The following is a 23,050-nucleotide window of genomic DNA, read 5'->3' as shown; positions in this document are numbered from 1 at the left end:
CATATGAACATGTGTACAACAGAAATAAGTGCAACCTTCACAGATTGAAGAGCTCTTGTGTTTAAATGTTGACTGTTGTTTTCGTGATTTAATTCCTGGAAATAGAGGGCTTGATATTTAGCTAGACTGAAAGGAAACACAAGTGCCCTTTGCGTTTCCTCCTCCTAATTTCTGCCGTGGCTCAGATTCCCTGGCCTGCTCAGGGACCTCTGTCTTAATTGTCTCCTGGATACAGACAGATCTGGTTTCCCTAATAACCATAAGAGATGCTTCAAGGGAGGAACAATGTCTTGTATTTCTTCTTCATCTCCTACAGGGTCCCAAGTTGTTATTTTATTCTAACCAATAGTTCAGCCCCTCCGGGACACCAGGCTCTGTGTGAGAGGCTACAGCTGCAGAGGTATAGCCTGAGATCCCTGCCTCCAATGATTTCCCTTCATTCCTTCTGCAAAAACTTCTCAAGCATTTCCCAAGTGATAAACCCTGTCCTCAGAGCCCGCAGTCCTTAGGTAACAGCCTCCTTCTACGCTTGAGGAGGTCATGCTCCAGCGAGGAATGCAGATGTGTACTGGATTCGACTGCAAGGGCTGCTGTAACTAAGGGCCACAAGCTGGGTGGCTGAGACAACAGAAGTATAGTGTCTCACAGTTCTGGAGGCCAGAGTCTCAGATCAAGGAACTGGCAGGGCTGGTCTCCCCTGAGGGCCAGGAAGGCAGATCTGCTCCATGCCCCTTCCCTAACTGCTGGTGGTTTGCTAGCCATCCTTGGCCTTCCCTGGCTTGTGGAAGCAGCACCCTGATCTCTAACTTCATCCTCACGTGGAATTCTCCTTATGTGCATACACCTCTGTGTCCGAAGTCCCCCTCTTTATAAGGACACCAGTCATACACTCTACTCCAGTATGACCTCATCTTAACTGACAGCATCTGCATCGGCCCTACTTCCAAATAAGGTCACCTTCTGAGGTATGAGGAGTTAGGATTTAAACATATAAATTTGGGGGGGTACAAAATTCAAACCGTAAAGCAAACAAACCACTAAACTCAACGTGAGGGACACAGATGAGGCTGGGGAGGGAGCCAGGGCCCAAAACGTGGAGAGTCAGTGCAGGAACCCAAGGGAAAGGCTCATTTCTGGGAGAGAGAAGGAGAGATTTAGACAAACCCTGAGGACAGTGACCTCTGCCTGGTCAACTCTGCCTGTAGGGTTTCCACTCTCCCACCCCAACCTTATTCACACTTCCTATCTGACTTCCACATGCCCTTTTGCCCTTGACCTTTGTGGGGCAGGGAAAACACGCTGCGATAGTCCCTACTTGAGTCAGGAATACTGTTTCCTGAATTGAGCTCATACAAAAGACTCTACTGAGCGAGCAGGACCCCGTGGGTGCGCGAGAGGTGAAGTCATAAGACGTGTGATGGCTTCATGGCCACGTCCTCTGCCGGCCCAGAAACGCAGCCTCGTTATTAGGGATGCAACACCGACCCACGGCCGACTTCTTCACCCTCTGGCATGGATGCCTAATTAGACACGTCCGAAGCTGCAAAGTTTCTTAGAAACTGGAGACCAGTTCGAGATTAACTGCAGAGAAAAAGAAGAAGGTGGTTCAGAAAAAACCCCTAAAAATCCTGCCAGCACCCAGCTGAGAGGAGCAGCTGGCAATAGTATCACCTCGGGACTGCTCACTTGGACTAGGCATTTTAGGCCACTACGTTGTGTTGCGGACAATCGTCCCTTTTGGGCATCTTCCTTTTCAGTACTTTTCTATTTTTGTCCCACTCACCATCTCGAACCCGTCCCAGTGTACGACAGGAACCAAGAAGTAATCATATTTCTGGCAAACGCATCTTTCACACGTACCGCGTGCCGTTCAAAGCAAGTTACAGGCTTTAAGTGGCTCACGCCACACAATAACCCTGCGGGGTAGGATCTGTTACCATGTTCCCTTACAAATGATGGGGATGGCAAAGGCCACAAGGATCTCCCGCCGAACCACAGGAGCAAGAACTCTGGTCTGAACCCACAAGTCCAAGTGTGTCTGAGGGTTCTTGACTCCAGCAGGGAAGGACGGGGTTAAAGACCGGGGTCCCCAGACGCGGGAGGGAACCGCTGCTGCCTGGGCGGGCAGCTCGCTCAGGCGAAGATGCCTTTCGCTCCACATCCAGCAGGCGGGGGGGTTTCGGTGAGCACTTCGCCATCCCACCAGGTCATTAAACAGAGCAGCCCGGAGTTCAGGGCCAGGCAACTGCCTCTCCCTCTTCCTCAACGGGAAAATGGAGTGGGGAAGTAGAAGTGACCTCACAGGATATCGGGAGAAAGCCTGAATCATGTGGGCGGACCCGCCTTCACACCCAGCTCACCGCAAAAGTTCGGAGTGGGGTCATGCGGGCGGGGGTGGAGTCCAGACCCCCTCCTTCGCTGCAAGACAGATTTCCTCTCGGTACAGTGCAGGCGCAGTTGGCACCAAACTCCCTCCAAACAGGAAGTCGCCAAGATGCTAGGTGGAACCGGTGCCTTTTTTTTAAAGGTCAAACTTTTTCCTTGGCTAAGCGGCTGTTTCCCGAGCGCCTAGTACGTGCCAAGCACATGCACACGACACGCAGTCCTTATGGATCAAGTGGGTGCTCTGCGGGAAGATGCAAAGAGAGAAAAGCCCACACACGCGCGCGCGCGCACACACACACCTGGCAAATCTTACAGGAGAAAGGCTTTCCGGGAGCTGTCTTGTTTTCTAGGAAATCAACATGAAAATCGAAGGTCTCGCGCGCACACCGCGGGAGCCCCACCTTCCCCGCACCAAGCGCCCGGCCTGAGCCCCGGGCAGGGCAAGCGGGGGTCCCGGGCGAGGGCGGAAGGCGCGCGCGCGGCGGGGCGGGTGACCAGGTAGACCGGCAGGGCCGGAAGAGGGCTCGGAGTTGGCTGGCGGGCGGCGCCGGAGGCAGGTGCCAGCGGGAGTGGGCGGGGGCGACCCGGCGTCACCCTCCTCCGGGGACCGGGCGCGCACACCAGCTCGGCCCGCGGAGCCGGGGGCACGGGCGTCCCCGCCGCCCGCAGGAGGAGCCCGAGCGGCCGCATCCTCCGGAGAGACGCCGCGGGCTCCGCAGCCGCCCTCCCCCTTCTCCGAGAGGCGAGCGCCGCCCGTCCCCGTGCCCCGAGCCTCCACCTGCCGCGGACTCCCGGGCTGCCGGGCGCGGGGCTGAGAAGGTGCGAGAAACAGGGGCCCGGGAGACAGCGGCTCTCGGGGACCGCTCCGCGCAGAGAGGGGACGCCCTTCCACGCCTCCAGCCCCCGCGCGTTCGGCGCCCCGGCCCCGAGTTCAAGGGCCACCGCCCTCGCAGGGGGCCCTCCGCGCGGGCAGCGCCCAGTCCTGGGGCTCCGGCGCCTCGCCCCACCACCACCACCCCGCGGCGGGGCCATGCCGGGGCTGCGCCGGGACCGCCTGCGGACCCTGCTGCTGCTGGGCGTGCTGCTGGCCGCCGACCTCTACTTCCACCTCGGGCCCCGGGTACGGCGCCGGCTGCGGCCCCGGGAGCGCCCGCCCGGCTGCCCGTGCGCCCACCGCGCCGCCACCTCGGCCCCTCGGCCGGCCGCGCGCCACGCTCCCCCGGCCGAGCCGGACGGCGGCGGCCCCGGCTCCAAGCTGCGGGCCCTCTTCGCGCACCCGCTGTACAACGAGCCGGAGAAGCCGCCGCTGCTGGGGCCCGAGGACTCGCTCCTGGCCGGCCCCGAGGCGCTGCGCTATTACCGGAGGAAGGTGGCCCGCTGGAACAGGTGAGACCCCGCGCCCCGGCGCCCGGCCCCCGAGCCGATCTCCGCGCGAGGAAGAGCTTCTGGGCAGCAGCGCCAGCAGGAGGTGCTCCCAGCTGCTCTCCCCGCGAGCCCCTGGGGTCCATCCTGAGCCCCTTCTGTTCCCCGGGCCATCTCCCCCCTCTTTCTCCTGGCCCTGATGTGGAAAGCCGCTGCCGGACTTCGGTTTTCCAGAATGAGGTTCCCCAGCAGAGCAACTCGAGAGAGAGCTGCTTCGAACCCGGCACCTACCTCTAGACCTGGGCGCCTTCCACGAACCGAGGCTACGCCCGCCACCCGGCTCTTCCCCTTTGCTTATTCCTCTGCCCGGGGTCAGAGATCACGAGAGGTCACCCGGGCAGAAAGTCAGTGGTCAGTTTCCTGAAATGGTCGCCATGCTGTGCAAAGTGGCTTGTCCCGTGAGTCTTACGACCTGCAGGCGGTTTTATTATCGTGGGGATTTGAGCACTGGGAAGATAAAAATCTACCTGGGAATTTTGTTTAAATCCAAGGCAAAATATAGAGGGAAAAAAAGCCAAACATGTGTAGGCTAACATTAAGAAGGATTTTGTGTGTGTGTGAAAGGACAGGGTGGGAGGGTCCTTTGGAGAAGCTGGAATGGTCAGTTCTGAGGTCCCCAGCTGATGACAGAAGGCCTTCATAGGAGTTAGGACTCTGTTTTGAAGTACACACTGGTCTGCAGATCACTCAGTCCACTTTCGGACCGCACCCATCACTTTTCTTAATACAAGAGATTTCCAGATTAGATGTCTTTGCTGGCTTTATAGTCCCTCTGGAGGATGGGTAGACATTAAACGCCTATGGAAGGTCAGCGCTAGCCCAGTTTTACTGCTCGTTACTCTGTAGTGCTGAGACTGACCAGGGGTGGAGGGGGCCTTCAGAAAGCAAAAAGAAAAAAAATTGAGAGTTACTGGCCAAAGTCACTGTGGTGTGTTTCCGTTGCAACTGGCTGATGATTTTGTATTAAAAAGAAAGTGGTTCTCGGTTCTCTTGTTGATTGGACGCAATAAAAAGGCAGTTTGAGATTGCTTCTCAGGCACTGTCATTTTCGATATTACCTTTATTTCATCAATAACGTGCAGGTCAGTGAGCTAGGAAGTTTTGCCCTTGGAAAATTATCTCCACGTCCATTGAGGATCTGAGAAGGGACTGTGGGAGAAGTTGCTTGCTTTTGTCAATGTCGATCAATATTCACTTAACTCACATTTCTGTGGCCTTAAACTTCCCTACGTTACTTTTGTCCTTACGGAGAGTCGAAGGGAATCTTTTGGAAGAAAAGCGAAAGTCTTTCTCACCAATCTGTCCTACAGACAATTTTGAGCTTGATTTCTGTGCCATTATATGTCAGAAAAACACATTTACTGACCAGGAATGATCTTGGGCACTTAACGGAGGTTTGAGGGGGACTGGTGACCTTGCTGTATTCGGCGCTAACAGAGTAGTTTCGTGTGGTTGGTTGAACATGACAGTTGTGGTACCTACTCATCACTACCTTTTAATACTTGAGATCTCAGGTGAGGTTTGTGGGCTATAACAGGAGGGGAGCTACACTTACAAGTGTTGAAACCGGACCCCAGAGGCAGAGAACCTTCACCCAAGCTGCATTGTAAATGTCAAGGCAAGGATTTTAATACGTGTATATACCAGGGCTAAAAATGGAATGTGGAAGACTCATTAGCCAGGGTGCATTGGAATTGCACTCAAAGTTCTATTGTGAGAGATAGTCACTCGTTACTTTTAAGTGAGACAGCGCCCTGACGACGTGAGGACACATAAAAAGTACCTGCTGCGATGTGCAGGGCCAACCAACGCTCCAGATTTCGGTGCAGACGATTAGAACGAACAGCAAAGGAAAAAAACAACAACAGGGAGGGACCTTGCCAATTGTTTCCCTCTTGCACAGACAAACCCCCCTTGTTTGTAGCCACAACCCAGCCAGTACTGAAAAGCCAGGCCTTTCTAGACATATGTGGATGCCACCCTACCAGTAATTACTTAGCATCATTAACTGCTATCCAGAATAATTGTAGCATTAAACCAATCTGCCTCACCGGGAGCGGCGCAGGTAATAAACTAGCCAAATCAGCATTTCCTCCCCAGTGGCCCAGAGGAGCCCATTAGTCTGAGTGAATGATTTTTTTATTTTAACCCACCACACTAATAAGTACTGGTATGAAGTCAGAACGTATCTTTCTATAACTTGAGCTCGTCACCAATAGGAGTTAGGACACGGCCCGCCTTTTCCTCCGCAGCACGTCTCTTTTTGATTTCAGTGGCAGATGGAGCTTATACACTGTTTGGAACGTTTCAGGTTCTCGATCGGTATTTGTTCACGGGGTGTCAACATGTAGTTGACACGCTGGGTAGGGTGTGCTATCCTCGTGCTGTCACGAAGCTTTCTGCAGACCTCCTCAACGAGCTGCTCTTCCCTCCCTTCCTCTCTTTTCCCCCTCGCGGTGTAACTAAGCACGGCAGCAATCCAAGTTAAAAATGCAGTCGGGGAAAATGTCTCTGTCGCGCCATTGGCCGCTGATCACAGCGAGCGGTCCAACACGTTTGGCACCTCTCTTGACTGGAGAAGAGAGCACACAGGGAGCCCGGGAAGTGGGGTCGTCACTATTTCAGACCTTAAACCAACAAGCCAGATGAAGCCTTTTCCTTTCAAAGCAGTGGTGGAGGGCAGCGCTTACCTGCAGCCCAGGTTCAGGCTGTCGCTGCCCTTACGTCTTAGAGGCTGAGCTCTGGGTTCCTTCCCCGCCCAGCAGCTGCCCGAGCCAGACAGCATCTGTCCTTTGACATGTCAGAGCCGGTCAGCTTGGCTTGGCCGTTTGCCCTCATATCTTTGGTCGGTTCCTCTGTAACCCTCCGGTCTGACAGTCAAGGTCAGACAGGGTCATGCCTGCCTGGTGTAAGAACTCCGGCAGCTACAGCACAGGTGCAAGTTTTCCACTCTCTGCTTTTCTTTCTTGACCTCATCCTCAGGTATCAAGAAGGTTATATTTTCCTACACTTACCGAGTCAGCATTTCTCAAACACGTGTGTGTACCTGTGTCTTTCCCTCCATCGGATGCCCCTGTCTTCCGCCTTCACACCTCCACCGCTTGCCTTCGCTGAAGAAAGCCTGGCCCTGAGTCTCCCTTTGAAAATCACAGCAAAGAGACAGCTTTGCAAGAATGACAGCTGTTTGAGGGAAGTAACTTGGCTCCGGCTTTTCCCGGAGAAGCTATGAGAAGATCCAGAAGCCGAAGCAGTTGTAGGAGAGCGGCAGCAGGTGGCGGGGGTGGGGGGGGGGGTGATGCCAGAAGAGACGGGCAAGAATTCATCTGGGCATGAGAGTGGTCTGGCCTAGGAATTGCTGGAGAAAAAGCTTCTTCCCACCGTGGCATCCGGGGAATAGAAAATAAAGTGTCTTTATTCTCATCCCCTCCTTTTCATCTCTTTCCACCTTATCTCTTGCTGGCCCGAGATTGTTCGGAGCACAGGGTTATTGAGAACAGGCAGTTCAGCTCACAGAGCAGATAAAAGCCCGGGGTCTTACTCAGGGGTGCCGGCCACTTGTCATTCACCCAGAGTCAGCAGGACCTGGGCCCCTTGTTCGATTCTTCGGCCAGTGATGCCAGGCTGAGAAAGGAAATGAGCCTCCTGGGATTTGAAGAGGGGCCTCAGCCACCACCTGTATGTGGCTAGCAGAAGGAGTGGGGATCCGGACTTGCATTTCTCTTTTCTCCCAATTAGAGCCTTGCTTGGCCGGTTGGGAAAAGCTGTGATTTTAGTGGTTTCTGAATCCCTGGATTTGTAGCTGGAGGAAACCTCTCCACTCTTCTCGGAGCCAAAAGCTCCAAGCAGATGGTTTCAGAGAGAGCTCATCCAGAGGCCGTTTCCAGGTTCCTGCCCCCTCATGTCAAAGCTCAGTTCTCATTGCAGTCAGCTCGGCAAAGACCTAAAACAGGGAGGGTACCAGTGTGCATCCAAGGAGGACGGCACTTCCCGTCTCCAGCTGCATCAGAATGAAGCCCGTCGGCCAAGAACTGGAAGATGCTCACCAGCTGTTCCATTGGTCCCAACCGCTGACAGCCCCCTTTTACCCCAACCAAATTCTCATCCCTCTGGGAACTCCACTTGGTAGTTCTTTGCATGCAAATCCTCCTACCTGAGACATGCTTGGTAGGTGCCAGGTACTTGACATATACTTGCTAACTCAGGCCTCACAATTTCCTGAGAAGTAGGTGCAGGATTCCAAGATGCGCTCCCTAGAGGCCAGGCCCTGGGTGTACACACACCTCATTATCCAAGCCAGTGCTCATCTAGGTACTGCAGTAAAGGGAATTTACAGATGTAACTGAAGTCCCAGACCGGTTGACCTTGGGATAGGGAGATTACCCAGGTATGCCGGACCTAATCACATGAGCCCTTTAAAAGCAGAGTTTTCTCTGGCTGGTCAAAGAAGAGGAGGTCAGAGACTCTGCATATGACAAGGGTTGGATGTCCCATTGCTGACTCAGAGATGGAGGGGCCATGTGGCAGGAGAGATGAGTGACCCTCAGGGTCTAAGATGGGCCCCAGTCGACAGCCAGCCAGGAAACAGGGACCTCAGTCCTACAGCCACAAGAAATGAATGCTGCGAACAGCAAGAGTGAGCACGGAAGCAGATCCTTCCCCAGAATCTCCAGGCAAGAACTCTACCTAGCTGATGACTTAACTTCACCCTTGTACAGCCTGTGCAGGGAGCTCCGTCACGCTGAGCTCGATTTCTGACCTATAGCTCGGGGTATAATCAGTGGGTATTGTTTAAGCCACAAGGTTGGAAAACTAGTTCAGCACTGTGTTTACTTCATCTTATGGAGGAAACTGGGGATGGGAAGGTGGTCATAACTTGTCTGCGTAAGTCAGGCAGCCTTTGCACCCAGAGGGTCTGGCTCTAGAATCCATGCTCTCTGACCAGCAGCTCTCATCCTCTGCATCCTTGGACGTCCACGGGTGCTCGCTCGCTTTTCCGCTCTGGAAAGGCTTTTCCGACGACTTCCGCCCGCTCTGGTCCCTCCCTGACTAGACTCATCCTCTCCCTGTACCATCACGTTAATCGTTATGACCGTGCAGCTTCATGGCAGCTGTCATGTGAGCATGAATGACCACTTGCTCCAGGCATGAAAAGCCCCCAGCTTGCACATGGTTGCACGAATACATCTGTTTCATGGTTCCCCGCAGGGGAGAGCCAGAGTAAACATCTGTGGGACAGATAATGGGGGGCAGACAACCTCAGGATTTGGAGGCCGTTAGTCAATGGCTTGCACCCCTATGGGAGAGAAGAAGCCTTGAACAAAAACAATCTTAACCGTGAAATTATCCCACCCATAACCTGGCTCTTTCTCCCTATAAAAGGCAAAGGCAAAGCCAGCCTGCTGAGACATCCTGGAATTTGGATCTGGGGTGCTCTCCCTACTGCAGTAGCGTAAATAAAATCAATTTCCAAAAAAAAAAAAGCCCTGAAGGAAAGTTGAAAAGGTGCCGTTTGCCAAGAAGAGAGAATTTCCTCAGCTCCCTGAACTTTCTGAGGAAGAGCCGCCAAAAAGTCACTCACTCACGAAAAGTGGGAACCACAGAGAGACCCTGACTTAGCCGGAGCAATCCCCACTCACCCCTTGGTAGGTGCTGACCTGTGTTTTCCTTGTGATTATTCATTAAACTGGAGGGCGATGAGAACCTGTGGATTCTGCTGAAGTCGGCTTTCGTGTGGCTAAAAGCCAAGTGAGGATTCTACACAGCTGCAGCTCTAGGGGAGCAGAAGTCCCTAGGAGTAAGGACGTCTGCGTACCTGTCGTTATAGGCAGGCACACACATATATGCCTAAGGAAAACCATGGTACGGAAAAAGAAAAGGCCTAGTTCTTTTTATGGCCTGCCACTTGGCAGGATGTCCTGTGGTTGAAACGTGAAATCAAGACAGAACTGAGCTTGAGTGCCTTGGAGATGCCAACATCCAATACTGTCGATCCCTGGAGGCTGACCTTGGAAGCCAAGAACTGGAGACCACCAGTATCCTCGGGCTTGAGCAAGAAGCACAGTTAAGAACCAAAAAAGGGCCTATTTTATCAGATTCTCTAGTAACCAACCAGGTAAACTTGGGAAGTCACGGGATAGAAAATAGCACAGGACTATGGTTCCCAAGAAGCCAGGAACGTGTACCAAAATTCAGCAAAATGTGGAGAGTAGAGAGAAACTTGAGGAGTCATTGGCCCAGGGGCAGATGAATTGAGGCACTGGACCATAAAAGACAAGATGGCCTGGGGAGAGATGGGAATTTAGACAGTGTGGGAGAGGTGGATGGGTTAGAAAAGAGCTCTGCTGGCAGAAAAAGACCAGAGCTGTTCAGCCCTGGGAAGTCAAGTTCAGCTCTCAGAGAACAAACTTGCCTTCAGCTGTCTGTACCTGGGTCGAGCTCTGTAGTTCGTGGGTACGTACTTTTCGTGATGCTCACCAAAACGGAGCCTGGGGCTTCCCTGGTGGCGCAGTGGTTGAGAGTCCGCCTGCCGATGCAGGGGACGCGGGTTCGTGCCCCGGTCCGGGAAGATCCCACGTGCCGCGGAGCGGCTGGGCCCGTGAGCCATGGCCGCTGAGCCTGCGCGTCCGGAGCCTGTGCTCCGCAACGGGAGAGGCCACAGCAGTGAAAGGCCCGTGTACCGCAAAAAAAATGGAGCCTGTATGGAGGGACAGATTGTCTCTTCTGGCCAATGCAGTCATCCCGGTTTCGTCGGTTTCAGTGGGCTTTTCTATTTCTCTGGTTCACTTTCTTCAGCGGCTGAAGAGTGACAAATCCTGTAGGGAAAGTGTGTTTATCTGCACTCACAGCCCAGCTCACGATTTTTCACTCTGAGTTAAAGAATTCTGCACAACCAGCGGCTGCTTATTTATGCCTCTTCTGTGCTCCTCTTGGGCGCTCAGAGATGCTGGGGGAAGTCAGACTGACCAGCCACAACTCCATCGTCAAGTCAAGCCCCGATTAACCACCCTTTCGTTGCAGGGGTTTTTTTTGTGTTTGTTTTTTTTTTGTAACTGGGGTCATTGGATCCTACTGAGTTCAAGTGATGAGGTCTCTATTTCCCTTAAGTTTTTTTTTTTTTTTTTTTTTTTTGCGTTACGCGGGCCTCTCAATGCTGTGGCCTCTCCCGCCGCGGAGCACAGGCTCCGGACGCGCAGGCCCAGCGGCCATGGCTCACGGGCCCAGCCGCTCCGCGGCATGTGGGATCTTCCCGGACCGGGGCACGAACCCGCGTCCCCTGCATCGGCAGGCGGACTCTCAACCACTGCGCCACCAGGGAAGCCCTATTTCCCTTAAGTTTTATGCGTACTTTGCATTCTGTGCATATGTTTATTTTCTTAGGAAACAATACATTGTATTTGCAAAGCGTTGCCTACACTCATCAGAGTACTTTGATGTCAAATGACAGAAACCCAACTCCCACCGACGCAAGCACTTAAAGGAAATGTAGAGAATCGTACCCAAAATTCCGTGACGTCAGCTGTCTCTACTCTCCCTACGCTTAGTTCTTCCTCTTGTTGTAATCCCCTCTTGCGGTTTCAAGCCCCCGAAACCCTGGGACCAGAGAGAGAAAAGGGCTTCTAAAATTTCCGGAAAGAAAGACCCTGGGCAAAGCCACTGACTGGCCAGGCCTGGGGATACGACTAGGCTCTGGAGGGTTATGATTGGTCCAGTTCTGAGGAGCATGCCCAGGCTTCAACCAATCACTGACGCGGGGGAGGTGGAGTCACTGGAAAGTCTCCACTGAGCTCTCCATTCAAGCCACGTGGCTCAGTGTGGGAAGAGCAGTTCCCCCAAACCTGGCTGGGTGCCCAGACCTCAAGTGACCCACAAGAACTTATGTGACCAGAGTGATGCTAGAAAGTTTCTCAACTTGTGCTTGCTGCATTTTTAAAAACAAATTCGTTCGTAACAGATTCCTAACGTGCAGAACTTTTACACCAACCATTAAAATTACCGCAAGAAGATAGGAATCTTTATTTATTTGGGCTTTCTCTTAAATCAGCCGTGCTCTCTTCGTGGGAGCCTAAAGAAGGAATTCCTGTGGACCCATTAATGGGCTAGTGTCTCTTTCTCCCAAAACTCAACTGAGAACCAAGATGCCTGAGTGTTAATCCCAAGAGAAACACTTACCTTCTCCAGGCCTACGTTCCTCCTTTTGACATGAAGAGGGTGGTTCCCACAGGCTCTGACGGCTGTTTTCCAAGCTCTGCACATCTTCAACCAGGATTTCTTCTGAGTGAACATACGGGACAAGCATTTTCCCAGCGTGTCTCATGAACGTCCAGGTTCCTGGAGGTGCTTCACAGGTTCTGCAAATGATTGATTGAATTTGCATTTTGAAAGTATATACTTTAAGGCGGTTTTGACATAATATGAGAAAATGCACACCTGATTGTGTTATGCACACTGTGGCACACTGAGCCTGCCACGGGTAATTTATGTGGACAGATGACTTTCCTCCCATCTTTGCTTCATCGAGGAGTGTCCTGACATTGCAAGGAGAGCTGTTAAAAAACTGTCTCCTGTCCCAATGACTTCTGTGTGTTTATCAGGATTTTTTTACACTCTGCTCCCAAAATAATATGCAGAAATTAAGTGGGTACTGAAATAAGACTATCCTGTCCTCCATTCCCCCCCCCCCCGATTTTGAGTGCTTGAGTCCATAATCCTATTATCCCTCTTGTTCTTATTAACTTTAAAAAATAATTTGACATATTTGACCATATAAATTCAACTTATACCAAAAAGTTATGTTTGACCTATTTTATACATTGGGGATTCTGTGTAAGATTTCTTTTGAAAAGAAAGTTCCACTTCTAGAAAAACTTTGAAAATCACTGATTTGGCATATACAGAAATAGCGTAGATTCCTTTCCTTTTTTCCTAAAATCGATGTGCCTGCAACCCAAGCCTCGTGCCCCCCTCGTCTCCCAGCCCCAGCTGTTATCACGCATTCTCTCTGATAACCAAGCCCCCACCATGACTTTGCCAATGCTCCTGGCCACTCGAGCATAAAAGAGCCACTTTTAGGTCCTGTGTACTCTCTGCTTTTGTTTCCTCCAATACTTGGTGACTTAAAACAAGAACCATTTACTTCTCACGATTCTGCAGGTGAGCGATTTGGGCTGGGTTCAGCCAAGCAGTTCTTCTAGTCTCTGCTGGACTCCCTCAGGCATCCGTGGTCTACATCTGGGATGTACTTCCTCCTATGGAGTCCCGTGTCTAGGACCTGGGCTGAGATGATGATCACGGCTCCACGTGGCCTCTCATCCCCCAGTCCAGCCAATCGGTCTTGTTCACATGGTAGCAGCAGGGTACCAAGGGAGAGCGGAAGTGTGCGTAGCCTCTTGGGGTCCTGGCTAAAACCTGATGAATGTCACTTCTGCAACATTCGATTGGCCCCAGTAGATCCAAGGCCACCTGGGGAGATGCAGCTACCATGGCCATGGAAGTGGAGGTGGTCTGCACACCTTAGTACTCTTATTGTGAGCAAAGGCTTGAGGGTCGTCTTCTCTCCTGGTGAGTTGTTGGGCGCTGGACAGGCAGCTCTCAGGGGTAAGACCCCTTCCTGTGCGTCAATGGGAAAAATAATATAACCCTTCACAAATCTAGTGAAGCTGCTGTGGACCGAATTGTGTCCCCACAAATTGTGCTGACTTAGGCTCGTATCCACCTCAGTGCCCGGGGCAGCGTGCCGAAAGCCATCTCTGAAACTGTCTCCCTCCTCCCGGTACGGCCCTTCCAGCCCATAGAGGCCTCTCGGCCTCCCTGACTCCCAGACAAGATGGGCTCAACCCCTTCCTTGGGGCCACGTGTTTAGCTCTTCAGTTATTCTCTTTTCAATCTATTTATGGATAGACTTTAAGTCCACCTTCTTCTGCAGGCCATCTTTGAGGTCAAAAGCTGAAAACTGGCCTTTGTCTCTCTTTGCATTCCTCCTATAGTAACTCTGATCCTCCCCAAGGCCACAGGTGCTCTGATTGAGTGGAAAGAGTACACAGCATCCTCTCAGAAGGATTTTAAAGCTCGTTTTATAAACTTTTAAACACTTTCATATTAACCAACATAATATTTAGAACAGTTATGAAGGTTTGTTCTTCCTTATCAGGTGTATTAAGAGCCTGTATTTTATAAACAGATTTCCAGAGGCCATTATCTGTCCATTGATCTGTAAGGCATCTGTGAAAATTATTGTTAACACCATGAATAGGCAGAGTCCTTTCTACTTCCTGAAGCTCTTTAAACAGTCTATAATTAGTTCATTACTGAAAAAGATTGGGCTTTACAGCCAGTAAGAGGTTGACCGGTGTACCCCCATGGAAAGATGTCCAGTCAATCCATATTTTATTATAAAGCAGTATCCCCTGGCATTGCCCCAGGCTGGCGAGGCTTCAGTGAGCTCCGTGTGGGACCCCTGATGAAAAAACTCGGCAAGAACCACAAGCGCTGCCTTGTCTTGAGACCCTCAAGAGGCCAGACCTCTCAGAGAACTCTCCACTGAAATGGACTAAAACGCCGTCAGTGCAACTCGAGGCCCTCAAAGCAACACATGGAAAAGTGTGTGCTCCCTGTTTATTATATCAGTATGTTATTATAATATAATGGTGAGAAGCTGAGATCTTCTCATGTAATTTGCTATTAAAAAATTAAATATGCCGGGACTTCCTTGGTGGCGCAGTGGTTGAGAGTCTGCCTGCTAAGGCAGGGGACACGGGTTCGGGCCCTGGTCTGGGAGGATCCCACGTGCCGCGGAGCGGCTGGGCCCGTGGGCCACAACTACTACTGAGCCTGCGCGTCTGGAGCCTGTGCTCCGCAACAAGAGAGGCCGCGATAGTGAAGAGGCCTACGCACTGCGATGAAGAGTGGCCCCTGCTCGCCGCAACTAGAGAAAGCCCTCGCACAGAAACGAAGACCCAACGCAGCCAAAAAAAAAAAAAAAAAAAAAATTAAATATGCCATCCAGGATGGGTTTTCTACGACAAACTTTTCTGCCTCAGTAACCTGGACCCCTTTCAGGGATCCCTTTGTGAGCTGTATAGCAACAGCTGGATGCCTGACACATCCCCCTTCTAGGAAGCTGGAAGTCAAGTCTTTAAGCCATCAGATCTCTTGGCATTTCCTGAGCAGGGTCTAAAAAGAGAATTCAGTCTCTGTATTTGTTTCCTAGGGCTACCGTGACAGATTGCCACTGTTTAAGTCACTGTTGGTGGCTTGAAACAACGTAAATTTATTTTTTCACAATTCTGGAGGCTGCGATCTGAAATTGAGGTGTGGGGCAGGGTAGCAGGCCTTCCAGAGTGTCTATGGGAGAATCCATTATGTGCCTCTTGCAACTTCTTTGGCTGCCAGCATCCCTCGGCTTGTGGCTGCATCACTCCAGCTCCGGCGTCCTTGATCACATAACCTCCTCTTCTATCTCTGTCTCTCTCCTCTAAGGACACACGTCGTGGATTTAGGACTCACCTGGTAATCCAAGACAATCTCATCTCAAGAGCCTTACTTACCTCTGCACACGCTCTTTTTCCAAATAAGGTCACTTTCACAGGTTCCGGAGATCAGGTCACAGACATCTTTTGGCGGAGCAGCATGCAGCCCGCTACAGTCGTGTGTCATGATGACCATAAAGGCCCTGCAGGTGCCATTTTATTTTTATTTTTTTAAAGAGACTTTTACCGTTTACCTAAAAGATTTACATAAAAAGAGTATTTTGTCGTTGACATTACAGATCTTGCTTTCTCTGCTAGAGCTTCTGATAGACATTCAGGGGCAGCGCGTTTAGGATGAAACGCTTGGCGGTGCCTGGAACGTAGGTCGTCAGGTTGTCATTTGGAACAGAGAAATAGATCCAGTAATTAGCTGAACTTGGACATAGGAACAAAGGTTCTTTACGAAGGTCGCGGAGTCGAACGGGATCGGTGAGTGAACTCAAGCCACGGACCTCTGTCCAGAGAGGGGCCGAAGGGCCAGGAGCAGCTTGGACTCTCCTCGGACAATTCTTTTGGACCTGCTGTGACAGGTGAGCCACCGGGTGATCAGTGCATCAAAGCCATGTGCCGTGGAATGCGACTGCAAAATGTTTGGCTGGAAAAATATTAAAAATAGATGATAAGCCAATGCCCACCTTAGGTATTAGAGAACCATCAATAAAGCAACCATTGGACGCCAGTGTGAGCCGTGTAACTTACCAGGGGCCCCTCTGGGTTAAACTCATCGCAAACTGTACACCCCAGGTAACTGGATGAGGTGGCGTTCTGTTCTGTTATGGGCTGTAAATCCATTGAAAGGTCTGGGGGGTCGGCCCAAAACGATGATCTTGGATTTATAGCAGTTGATCTGCAGACCTTCTTTTTGGCAGGAACCAAGCTAGCGGTCTGTTTAGGCTACTTGTAATTTGTGATATTACAACCACTTTATCTGCATCTATGAAAATGCTTCTTCCTCACTCTCCGGGCAGGGGATGCTGTGCCTCACACACCCAAAATGGTTTTTTTATTATTAATTTATTTGTTTATTTATTTATGGCTGCCTTGGGTCTTCGTTGCTGCACACAGGCTTTCTCTAGTTGCGGCGAGCGGGGGCTACTCTTTCGTTGCGGTGCGCGGGCTTCTCATTGTGGTGGTTTCTCTCGTTGCGGAGCACGGGCTCTAGGTGCTCGGGCTTCAGTAGTTGTGGCTCGCGGGCTCTAGAGCGCAGGCTCGGTAGTTGTGGCGCACGGGCTTTGTTGCTCCGCGGCATGTGGGATCTTCCCGGACCAGGGCTCGAACCCGTGTCCCCTGCATTGACAGGTGGATTCTTAACCACTGTGCCACCAGGAAGCCCCCCAAAATGTTATTTACTCATTAAGGTATAAGTAAACAACCAGGTGGGCCAGAACATTGGGCCCCACTGGAGATGATCTGCTGACTCTTTTCCTTCAGGTCAACTTGCAAAACTACCCACCCAGAGAGACCTTTCCTGCCCCTCCAACATAAGGGATCCCAGGACGCTCTTTTACCAACTCCTGCTTTATTTTCATCAGGGCTCTTATCACATGCCCTCTTGTCTATTGATATGCTTTGTGTATATCCTCATCAGCTTTTTAAGGAGGGATTGAATCGAGTGGATATAGCCATTTCCGGATCCCCAGAACATGTCACCGTTACCTCTTGGAAAAAAATTCTTTGCAGATGCAGTTAAGGATCTTGACGTGAGGAGATCCTGCTGGATTGTGTGGGTGGGCCCTACATCCTATGACACGCGTCTTTGTAAGAGAAAAGCAGAGCGAGATTAGACACAGACAGAAAAGGAGGAGACTTTGTGACCAAGAAGGCAGAGGCTGGAGTGGTGTGGCCGCAAGCCAAGGAACGCCAGTAGCCACCGGAACGGGAAGAAGCAGAGGATTGATTCTCCCCTGCAGCCCCCAGAAGGAGCAGGGCCTGGCCCACGCCATGATTTCAGACTCTTGGCCCCAGAGCTCTGAGAGTGAATTTCTGTGAAGCTCCCAAGTTTGAGGTCATTTGTTAGGGCCGCCACGGGAAATGAACAGAAGGCGGGATGCTGTTTGCTTCTTGGGCAGTGTAACCCCGGGGTCTAAAACGCTGCCTGTGTATAGCAGGTGCTTACTGAGTGTTTGGTAAACGAATGAATAAGGGAGCATCTCGGAGGCTTTGCAGTTGGGCAGCTCTGGGTTTCAATCCTGACTCTGCCTCTGAAGCACTGGGAGGCCTGAGGCTCATTTCCTCCTGCCTCTGTTTCCTGCCCTGTAAAGTGGGCTGCATACCTACCCCTGGGGGTGTCGGGAGGGCAGATTGAGGTCACGTGTGTAACACACGAGGCAGGGCGCCTGCTTCCTGCGGCCCTGAGTCGCCAGTAGGTAAGGGACCACTAGTTAGTTATCGTGGTACTCTCCGTATGGGTTATCTGATAGCCACCAACAGCCAGCCGCGTTCATCGATGTTTGATGCTCAGTGGGTGGAGGAGAGGAGGAAGAAACAGCCTTTGTGGTTCCCAGACGCCAGGGAAAAGCACCTGTGCTTCCAGCCCAGCCCCTGGCCTGCCTGGCCTCAGCCTCAGCTGCTGCCAGAGGGAATGTGCGCGTGTTCATCTCTCTGCAGTCACTTTGACATCAGATACCCAGAGCTTGCGGGCGGGGGAAGACACAGACCTGGGGCAGCCTGCAATTAGTCTACTGACGTCAGAAATTCTATCCCAGCGTGTGTGCGTGCACGCACACACACACACGTACACGTGTACACACACATCTTCACACACGCCTCCACACACACACATACATACACACACACATCCACATGTCCACACACACACGTACACACATACGCCTCCATATACACACATACACGTCTACACACGTATCCACATGCATCCACACACACTTGTATATACACACACCTACACATACACATACACGTGTACATATGTATCCACATACATCCACACGTACACACACATCCACACACACACACACACACACACACACACACACACACACACACGCCCTTCTGAGGGGAAACCAGCCAGCTAACGTTCCTCACTGACTTGACAGGAACCCTCCTTTCCCTTCCTCTCGTCTCCTTTTCCCAAGGCCTGTACCAAGCCAGCTAAGCAGGGCGCTCCCCGCTGGCTGGAGGCCTTTCCCCTGGCCCCGACCCTGCTGAGCCGGGGGCGCGGACCCTCCCTCCGTGCGCGGCACAGAGACGACCCCCACCCCGGACCGTCTCCTTTAGCCTCAGAGCCGCCCCATAAGAGGGGCGCTACAGTAGTCCATCCTCAGATGGGAGGCTCAGACCAGCTGGGTCCCACCGGAACCCGGACTTCCAAGGCAGAGGTGCCGCCTCCACGCCGACTGTGCCTCACGTCTTAGGTCGGATCCTGGTGCGCTTTCAGCGCGGGAAGCGTAGTGGGCGGCGATCAGAGCCCCAGCCCTGCGAGGCCCACAGGTGGGAAGGGCAGAGCTGCTTCTGGCCCTGGACTCTGCAGGTGGAGACTGCCGTGGCCCTTCCGGAGACGAGGTTGTCACGAAGCTCAAAAGCTCTACAAAGAGCCCAACTTGTCCGTCCTTATACACCGTAGAGCTGCTGTTCATCTTTAGACTAAAGTTTTGTTTTTTACCGTCAGGGTAAAAAGCTTTATTGGAAGAATCTCTCACCCATGTCCTGATTCCAGGCTTGGGTTTAATCACAGGTCTGCCACTTCTTAGCAGGGTGACCTTGGACCGCCTTCATCTGGGCCCCGAGGTAGTAACAATAATACTGACCCTTTACGGAGCTCCTGGGAGGCCTCAAAGAGTGAAAACTGCAGAGTGCTCCGGGCAGTGCTTGGGTCAGTGTAAGTGCCAGGGGAGGGTGAGCTGTGTTCCTTGTTACTATTCAGACCTGTGGGCCCCTTTGGGCCACTGGCTCTTCTTCCGCCTGATGTTTGTTCACAGGGACAGAGGTCCCCGTGGCTCCCACACGTGGGATGCTCTCTGACGTGCCCCTCCCCATTCCGTCCGCTCCAGCTCGGAAGCCCTGATCTCCGGGCAGGGCTTATGCCACCGCCAGGCCAGAGCTGTGGTTCTGGGACAGCAGCATGGGGCCAGGGACCCAGCGAAGCCCGGAGTGAAAACAAGTGGCCCATTGCGACACAGCTCCAAGAGGAGAAAGCGATTGTATTTCAGCCAGAAAGCAAGGAGCTTGTGCTGGGAAATCAGCCCGTTTGGCAAAATCTCACTGAAACCTCCGTAGTTATTACTTTCTCAACAGAAGACAGATAAGCAGGTTCAGAGTTTCCACCACCACCCTGATGTTTCGGGAGTTTCCCTCCGTGTTCTCGATGCACCTTGACAAAGCGTCTCCGTCTCTGCAGCCTCCATGGAAGGGCGGAAAAGGCTTAGGTCAGAACCCTGGCTGTCAACTTGCTCCTTTTCCACGGACCGTGTTGCTGCTTCCACGGTGCAGACCTTCCTTTCCTCCTCTGTGGATTGGAGGAGTGATGTAGTCACAGGGCTTCGACAGCACAGGGAGAGAACCCCCAAAATACATCTGCAAGAAGCTCTTCGCAAATGCAGAGATCAATAGTATTAACTACAACGATGCCTCGTACGTTAAAGAAGCACCGCAAGGCTATGGGAGAGGCATCGGGATCCATGGGTGTCCCAGCCCCCTCGCAGCTGGGGGGACCATGTGCCGAGTTCCAGCCCATGCCATGTGAGCTGGAATGATCTACATCGCTTCCTGGCCAGAGCCTTTAAAAGCCGGGACCTAACCCCTCCAGTTCCTCTCTTTTGTAGCCCCGCTGGCTGGGAGACCACAAGCGGGGGTCTTGGTGTGTCCATCCAGCTGACCCCTGAGCCCCTCTGTGGCGCAGAATCCCCACTGACTGACCTTCGTTAGAGAAGCAACACAACTAAGAGATAAACCTTTGCTGTGTGAAACCACTGAGCTGCCGGGACCATGTTGTTTCTCCCCAGAACCTGATTTTACTCTCCAAATGCAAGTGTCGAAGAGATGTACCGAGGATTCCTATTTCTAAAATCACATCCAGTGGGACTCTAAGCCCGTTTCCCGTGAGGTTGGTTGGAAATTCAATCTCAGTCATCACTGGGGTTCCTTTCCCTAGACCCCCTAGTGTCGGGGGAATGTCCTTAGGGTCTTAGGTAGCAGAAGGTGTGAGGTCCTCATTCTGTCACCTGATCTCGTGCATGAGGGTGGCAGTGCTGCTTTTGTGGCGAGCTCGGGCACGGGACTATTTGCTGGTGCCTGAAATGCGCCTTCCCGGGTGCACCACACAGCCGCCTCCCGCCACCTAGGGTCACCTCCAGGACTCACCACCCCAAGCCAACTTTCCTTTCCTGATCTCAGCGAATCTGCCTGTTCCCCCAAAGCGTGTGCTTCTGCCTGCACTTCCCTCCTCTCTCCCCTGTCTAGCCTCTCCCTTTGCTGAGTTTAGGCTTTCCGAAAATAAAACCATTTTACAAGCCAGAGAAGGAGTGGGGAAGCCTGTCTAAATGTCTGCCTGGTCCTGGATCATAAACACCCCCTAAGACAAGGAAACACAAAGTCCGGCCCCTTCTTAGAATAGAGGTGGGTAAAATTCCACGAGAACAAAAGCCACATTAATATCTCAATAAATTACCCTACCCCCCGGGTGACTTCTCATATGCTCGGGAGGAAAAGAGGCCAATGATCCTCTCCGTGTGTAAATCAGATGGAAAGATAACACCATGCAAATTAGCACCAGCGCATGGGCCAAGGACTTGAGAGAATTTAACCTGTGGGGAAGCCACAAGGAAGTCTGCCTACAAACCATGAGTATACGTGCCCCCAGCCCCTACGGTCAGATCCTTCTCTCCTTCGGATGCCCACGCCCGGTGACAGGCGGTAAGGCAAAGGTCAGACACTTTTGAAAAGATGTATGTTCCGGTTAACGTTTGTTTATTGAAGGACCCAGCGTGTGGATTTTTAGTCTCCTCCTGTTCTCAGCCCACGCTGAGCGCTGCCTTTAGACCTCAGCTCTGCTTTTCGCACTCGGGAAAATGGTGGAGGAGAGGGAGGGTACACAGCCATCCAATTCCAGCGTCAGTGTCATTTGCTAACTGTGTGTGTGTGTGTGTGTGTGTGTGTGTGTGTGTGAAACATACACTCGTCTATTTTAGGTTGCACAGTTGGAAGAGGGAAGAACCAGAATTTAGTAGTGCCTCCTTTGCAAGTAACACGTGTGTTGGTATTTTATCCATATGCTTGTTAGGCCAGTAGAAGGCTGACAACTAAATGATGGCTGACCCACATTTGTTTTTGTTTTTTTTTTTATACAATTAAATAATACTTAAAGTCTTTGCTGTGCAGAGGATATCGGAGGAGTGTAGGAGACCCCGAGGAAGGCTTTTATGCTGTCTGTGGAAAATATGAAATTGTGCAGAGTCCAGAATCCATCATAGCAATTTTCGGGTCATTATCAGAGGATTAAGTGCCTTCATGATTCTGTAACTCCAGCCAGGGGTTTCTCAACCTCAGCACCACTGACATTTGGGGCAGACGATTTTCTGCCGTGCTAGGCTCGACAGAAAATTAAATAAAAGAGGAGAATGCATTAGAGGATGTCTAGCAGCATCTGTTAGCACCCCTCTCCACCGACTGTGATGCAAAAATGTCTCCAAATATTGCCATCCGTGAGGGGTGAGGTTGCCCCTAGTTGACAACCTCTGGTCTACACCATGGAGGCCGTATCCCATGGAACAATGTAGTTCACAGCTGTGGGACCTCGGCTCTGTGAATGGTCACGTCGTGATGAGGTTGAGCGTTCAGTGTTAATATTTAATGTTTCTCAAAATCCGTTGTGCGCCACACAGAATCCAGTGCATGTCGTCACGGGCTCTGTAAAGGAAAGGTTTAGGAAGTGCCCTCTGCACGGGAAGCCTGACTGCAGGACTTCTCAGAGCCTTTACTGTCTTTATGTAACTGGGACTCTCCCAGAGAGGTTGCAGTTTGCGACTCTTACGGAGCAAGTGACGTGTGTGAGTTGTGCCGGTGCTTTGCTTTGTGCCCAGGACCGGAATCTGGGAAACGTGGCCCAGCTAGGAGTTCTCTGCTAGGTCCCTACCTCGACTCTGGGGATCCCTTAGACCAGGATCTAAGAAGACCTGCCATCTTCTCCAGGATGTCCAGTCTGCCCTCATCTTTGGCAATAGGTCTAGAAGTTGTTGCGAGGGTTGAGATGCAGGTCTCTCACTGAGACCATAGTCCCAGCTCCGGGAGTGTCCTCGCTCTGTTAGCTCATCCAAAATCAGCAAGGTCTGTTGACAGTTGCCAAGACATGGAAACAACCTAAGTGTCCATCAACACATGCATATATGTATATGTATACACAGTGGAATATTACTCAGCCGTTAAAAAGAACGAAATTTTGCCATTTGCAGCAACACGGATGGACTTGGAGGGTATTATGCTTAGTGAAATAAGTCAGACAGAGAAAGATAAATACTGTGTGTCATTTATATGTGGAATCTTAAAAAACACGACAAACTAGCGCATAGAGCATAAAAGAAGCAGACTCACAGATACAAACTAGTGGACACCAGTGAGGGGGACAATATGGTTGGGGGGGGAGTGGGAGATACAAACTGTCGGGCATAAGACAGGCTCAAGGATGTATGCACAACACAGGAAGTACAGCCAGTATTTTGTAATAACTGTAAATGGAAAGTAACCTTTAAAAATTGTATAGAATT

At 51.7% G+C, this 23,050-nt stretch overlaps 1 protein-coding gene across 1 annotated transcript in view; it reads left to right on the top strand.

Moving 5' to 3' along the window:
• The first annotated feature begins 3,415 nt into the window (after positions 1 to 3,415).
• Positions 3,416 to 23,050, top strand: part of FAM20A (FAM20A golgi associated secretory pathway pseudokinase) — a 45,660-nt gene continuing 26,025 nt past the window's right edge. The window contains exon 1 of the mRNA XM_065897291.1: positions 3,416 to 3,771. Within this exon, the coding sequence (XP_065753363.1) occupies positions 3,416 to 3,771 (356 nt within the window). The remainder of the gene's footprint in view (positions 3,772 to 23,050) is intronic.

This window comes from Phocoena phocoena, chromosome 19 (genome assembly GCF_963924675.1).
Source record: "Phocoena phocoena chromosome 19, mPhoPho1.1, whole genome shotgun sequence".
In the NCBI taxonomy this organism is placed as follows: Eukaryota; Metazoa; Chordata; class Mammalia; order Artiodactyla; family Phocoenidae; genus Phocoena; species Phocoena phocoena.
This window is presented reverse-complemented; position numbering and strand designations above follow the sequence as displayed.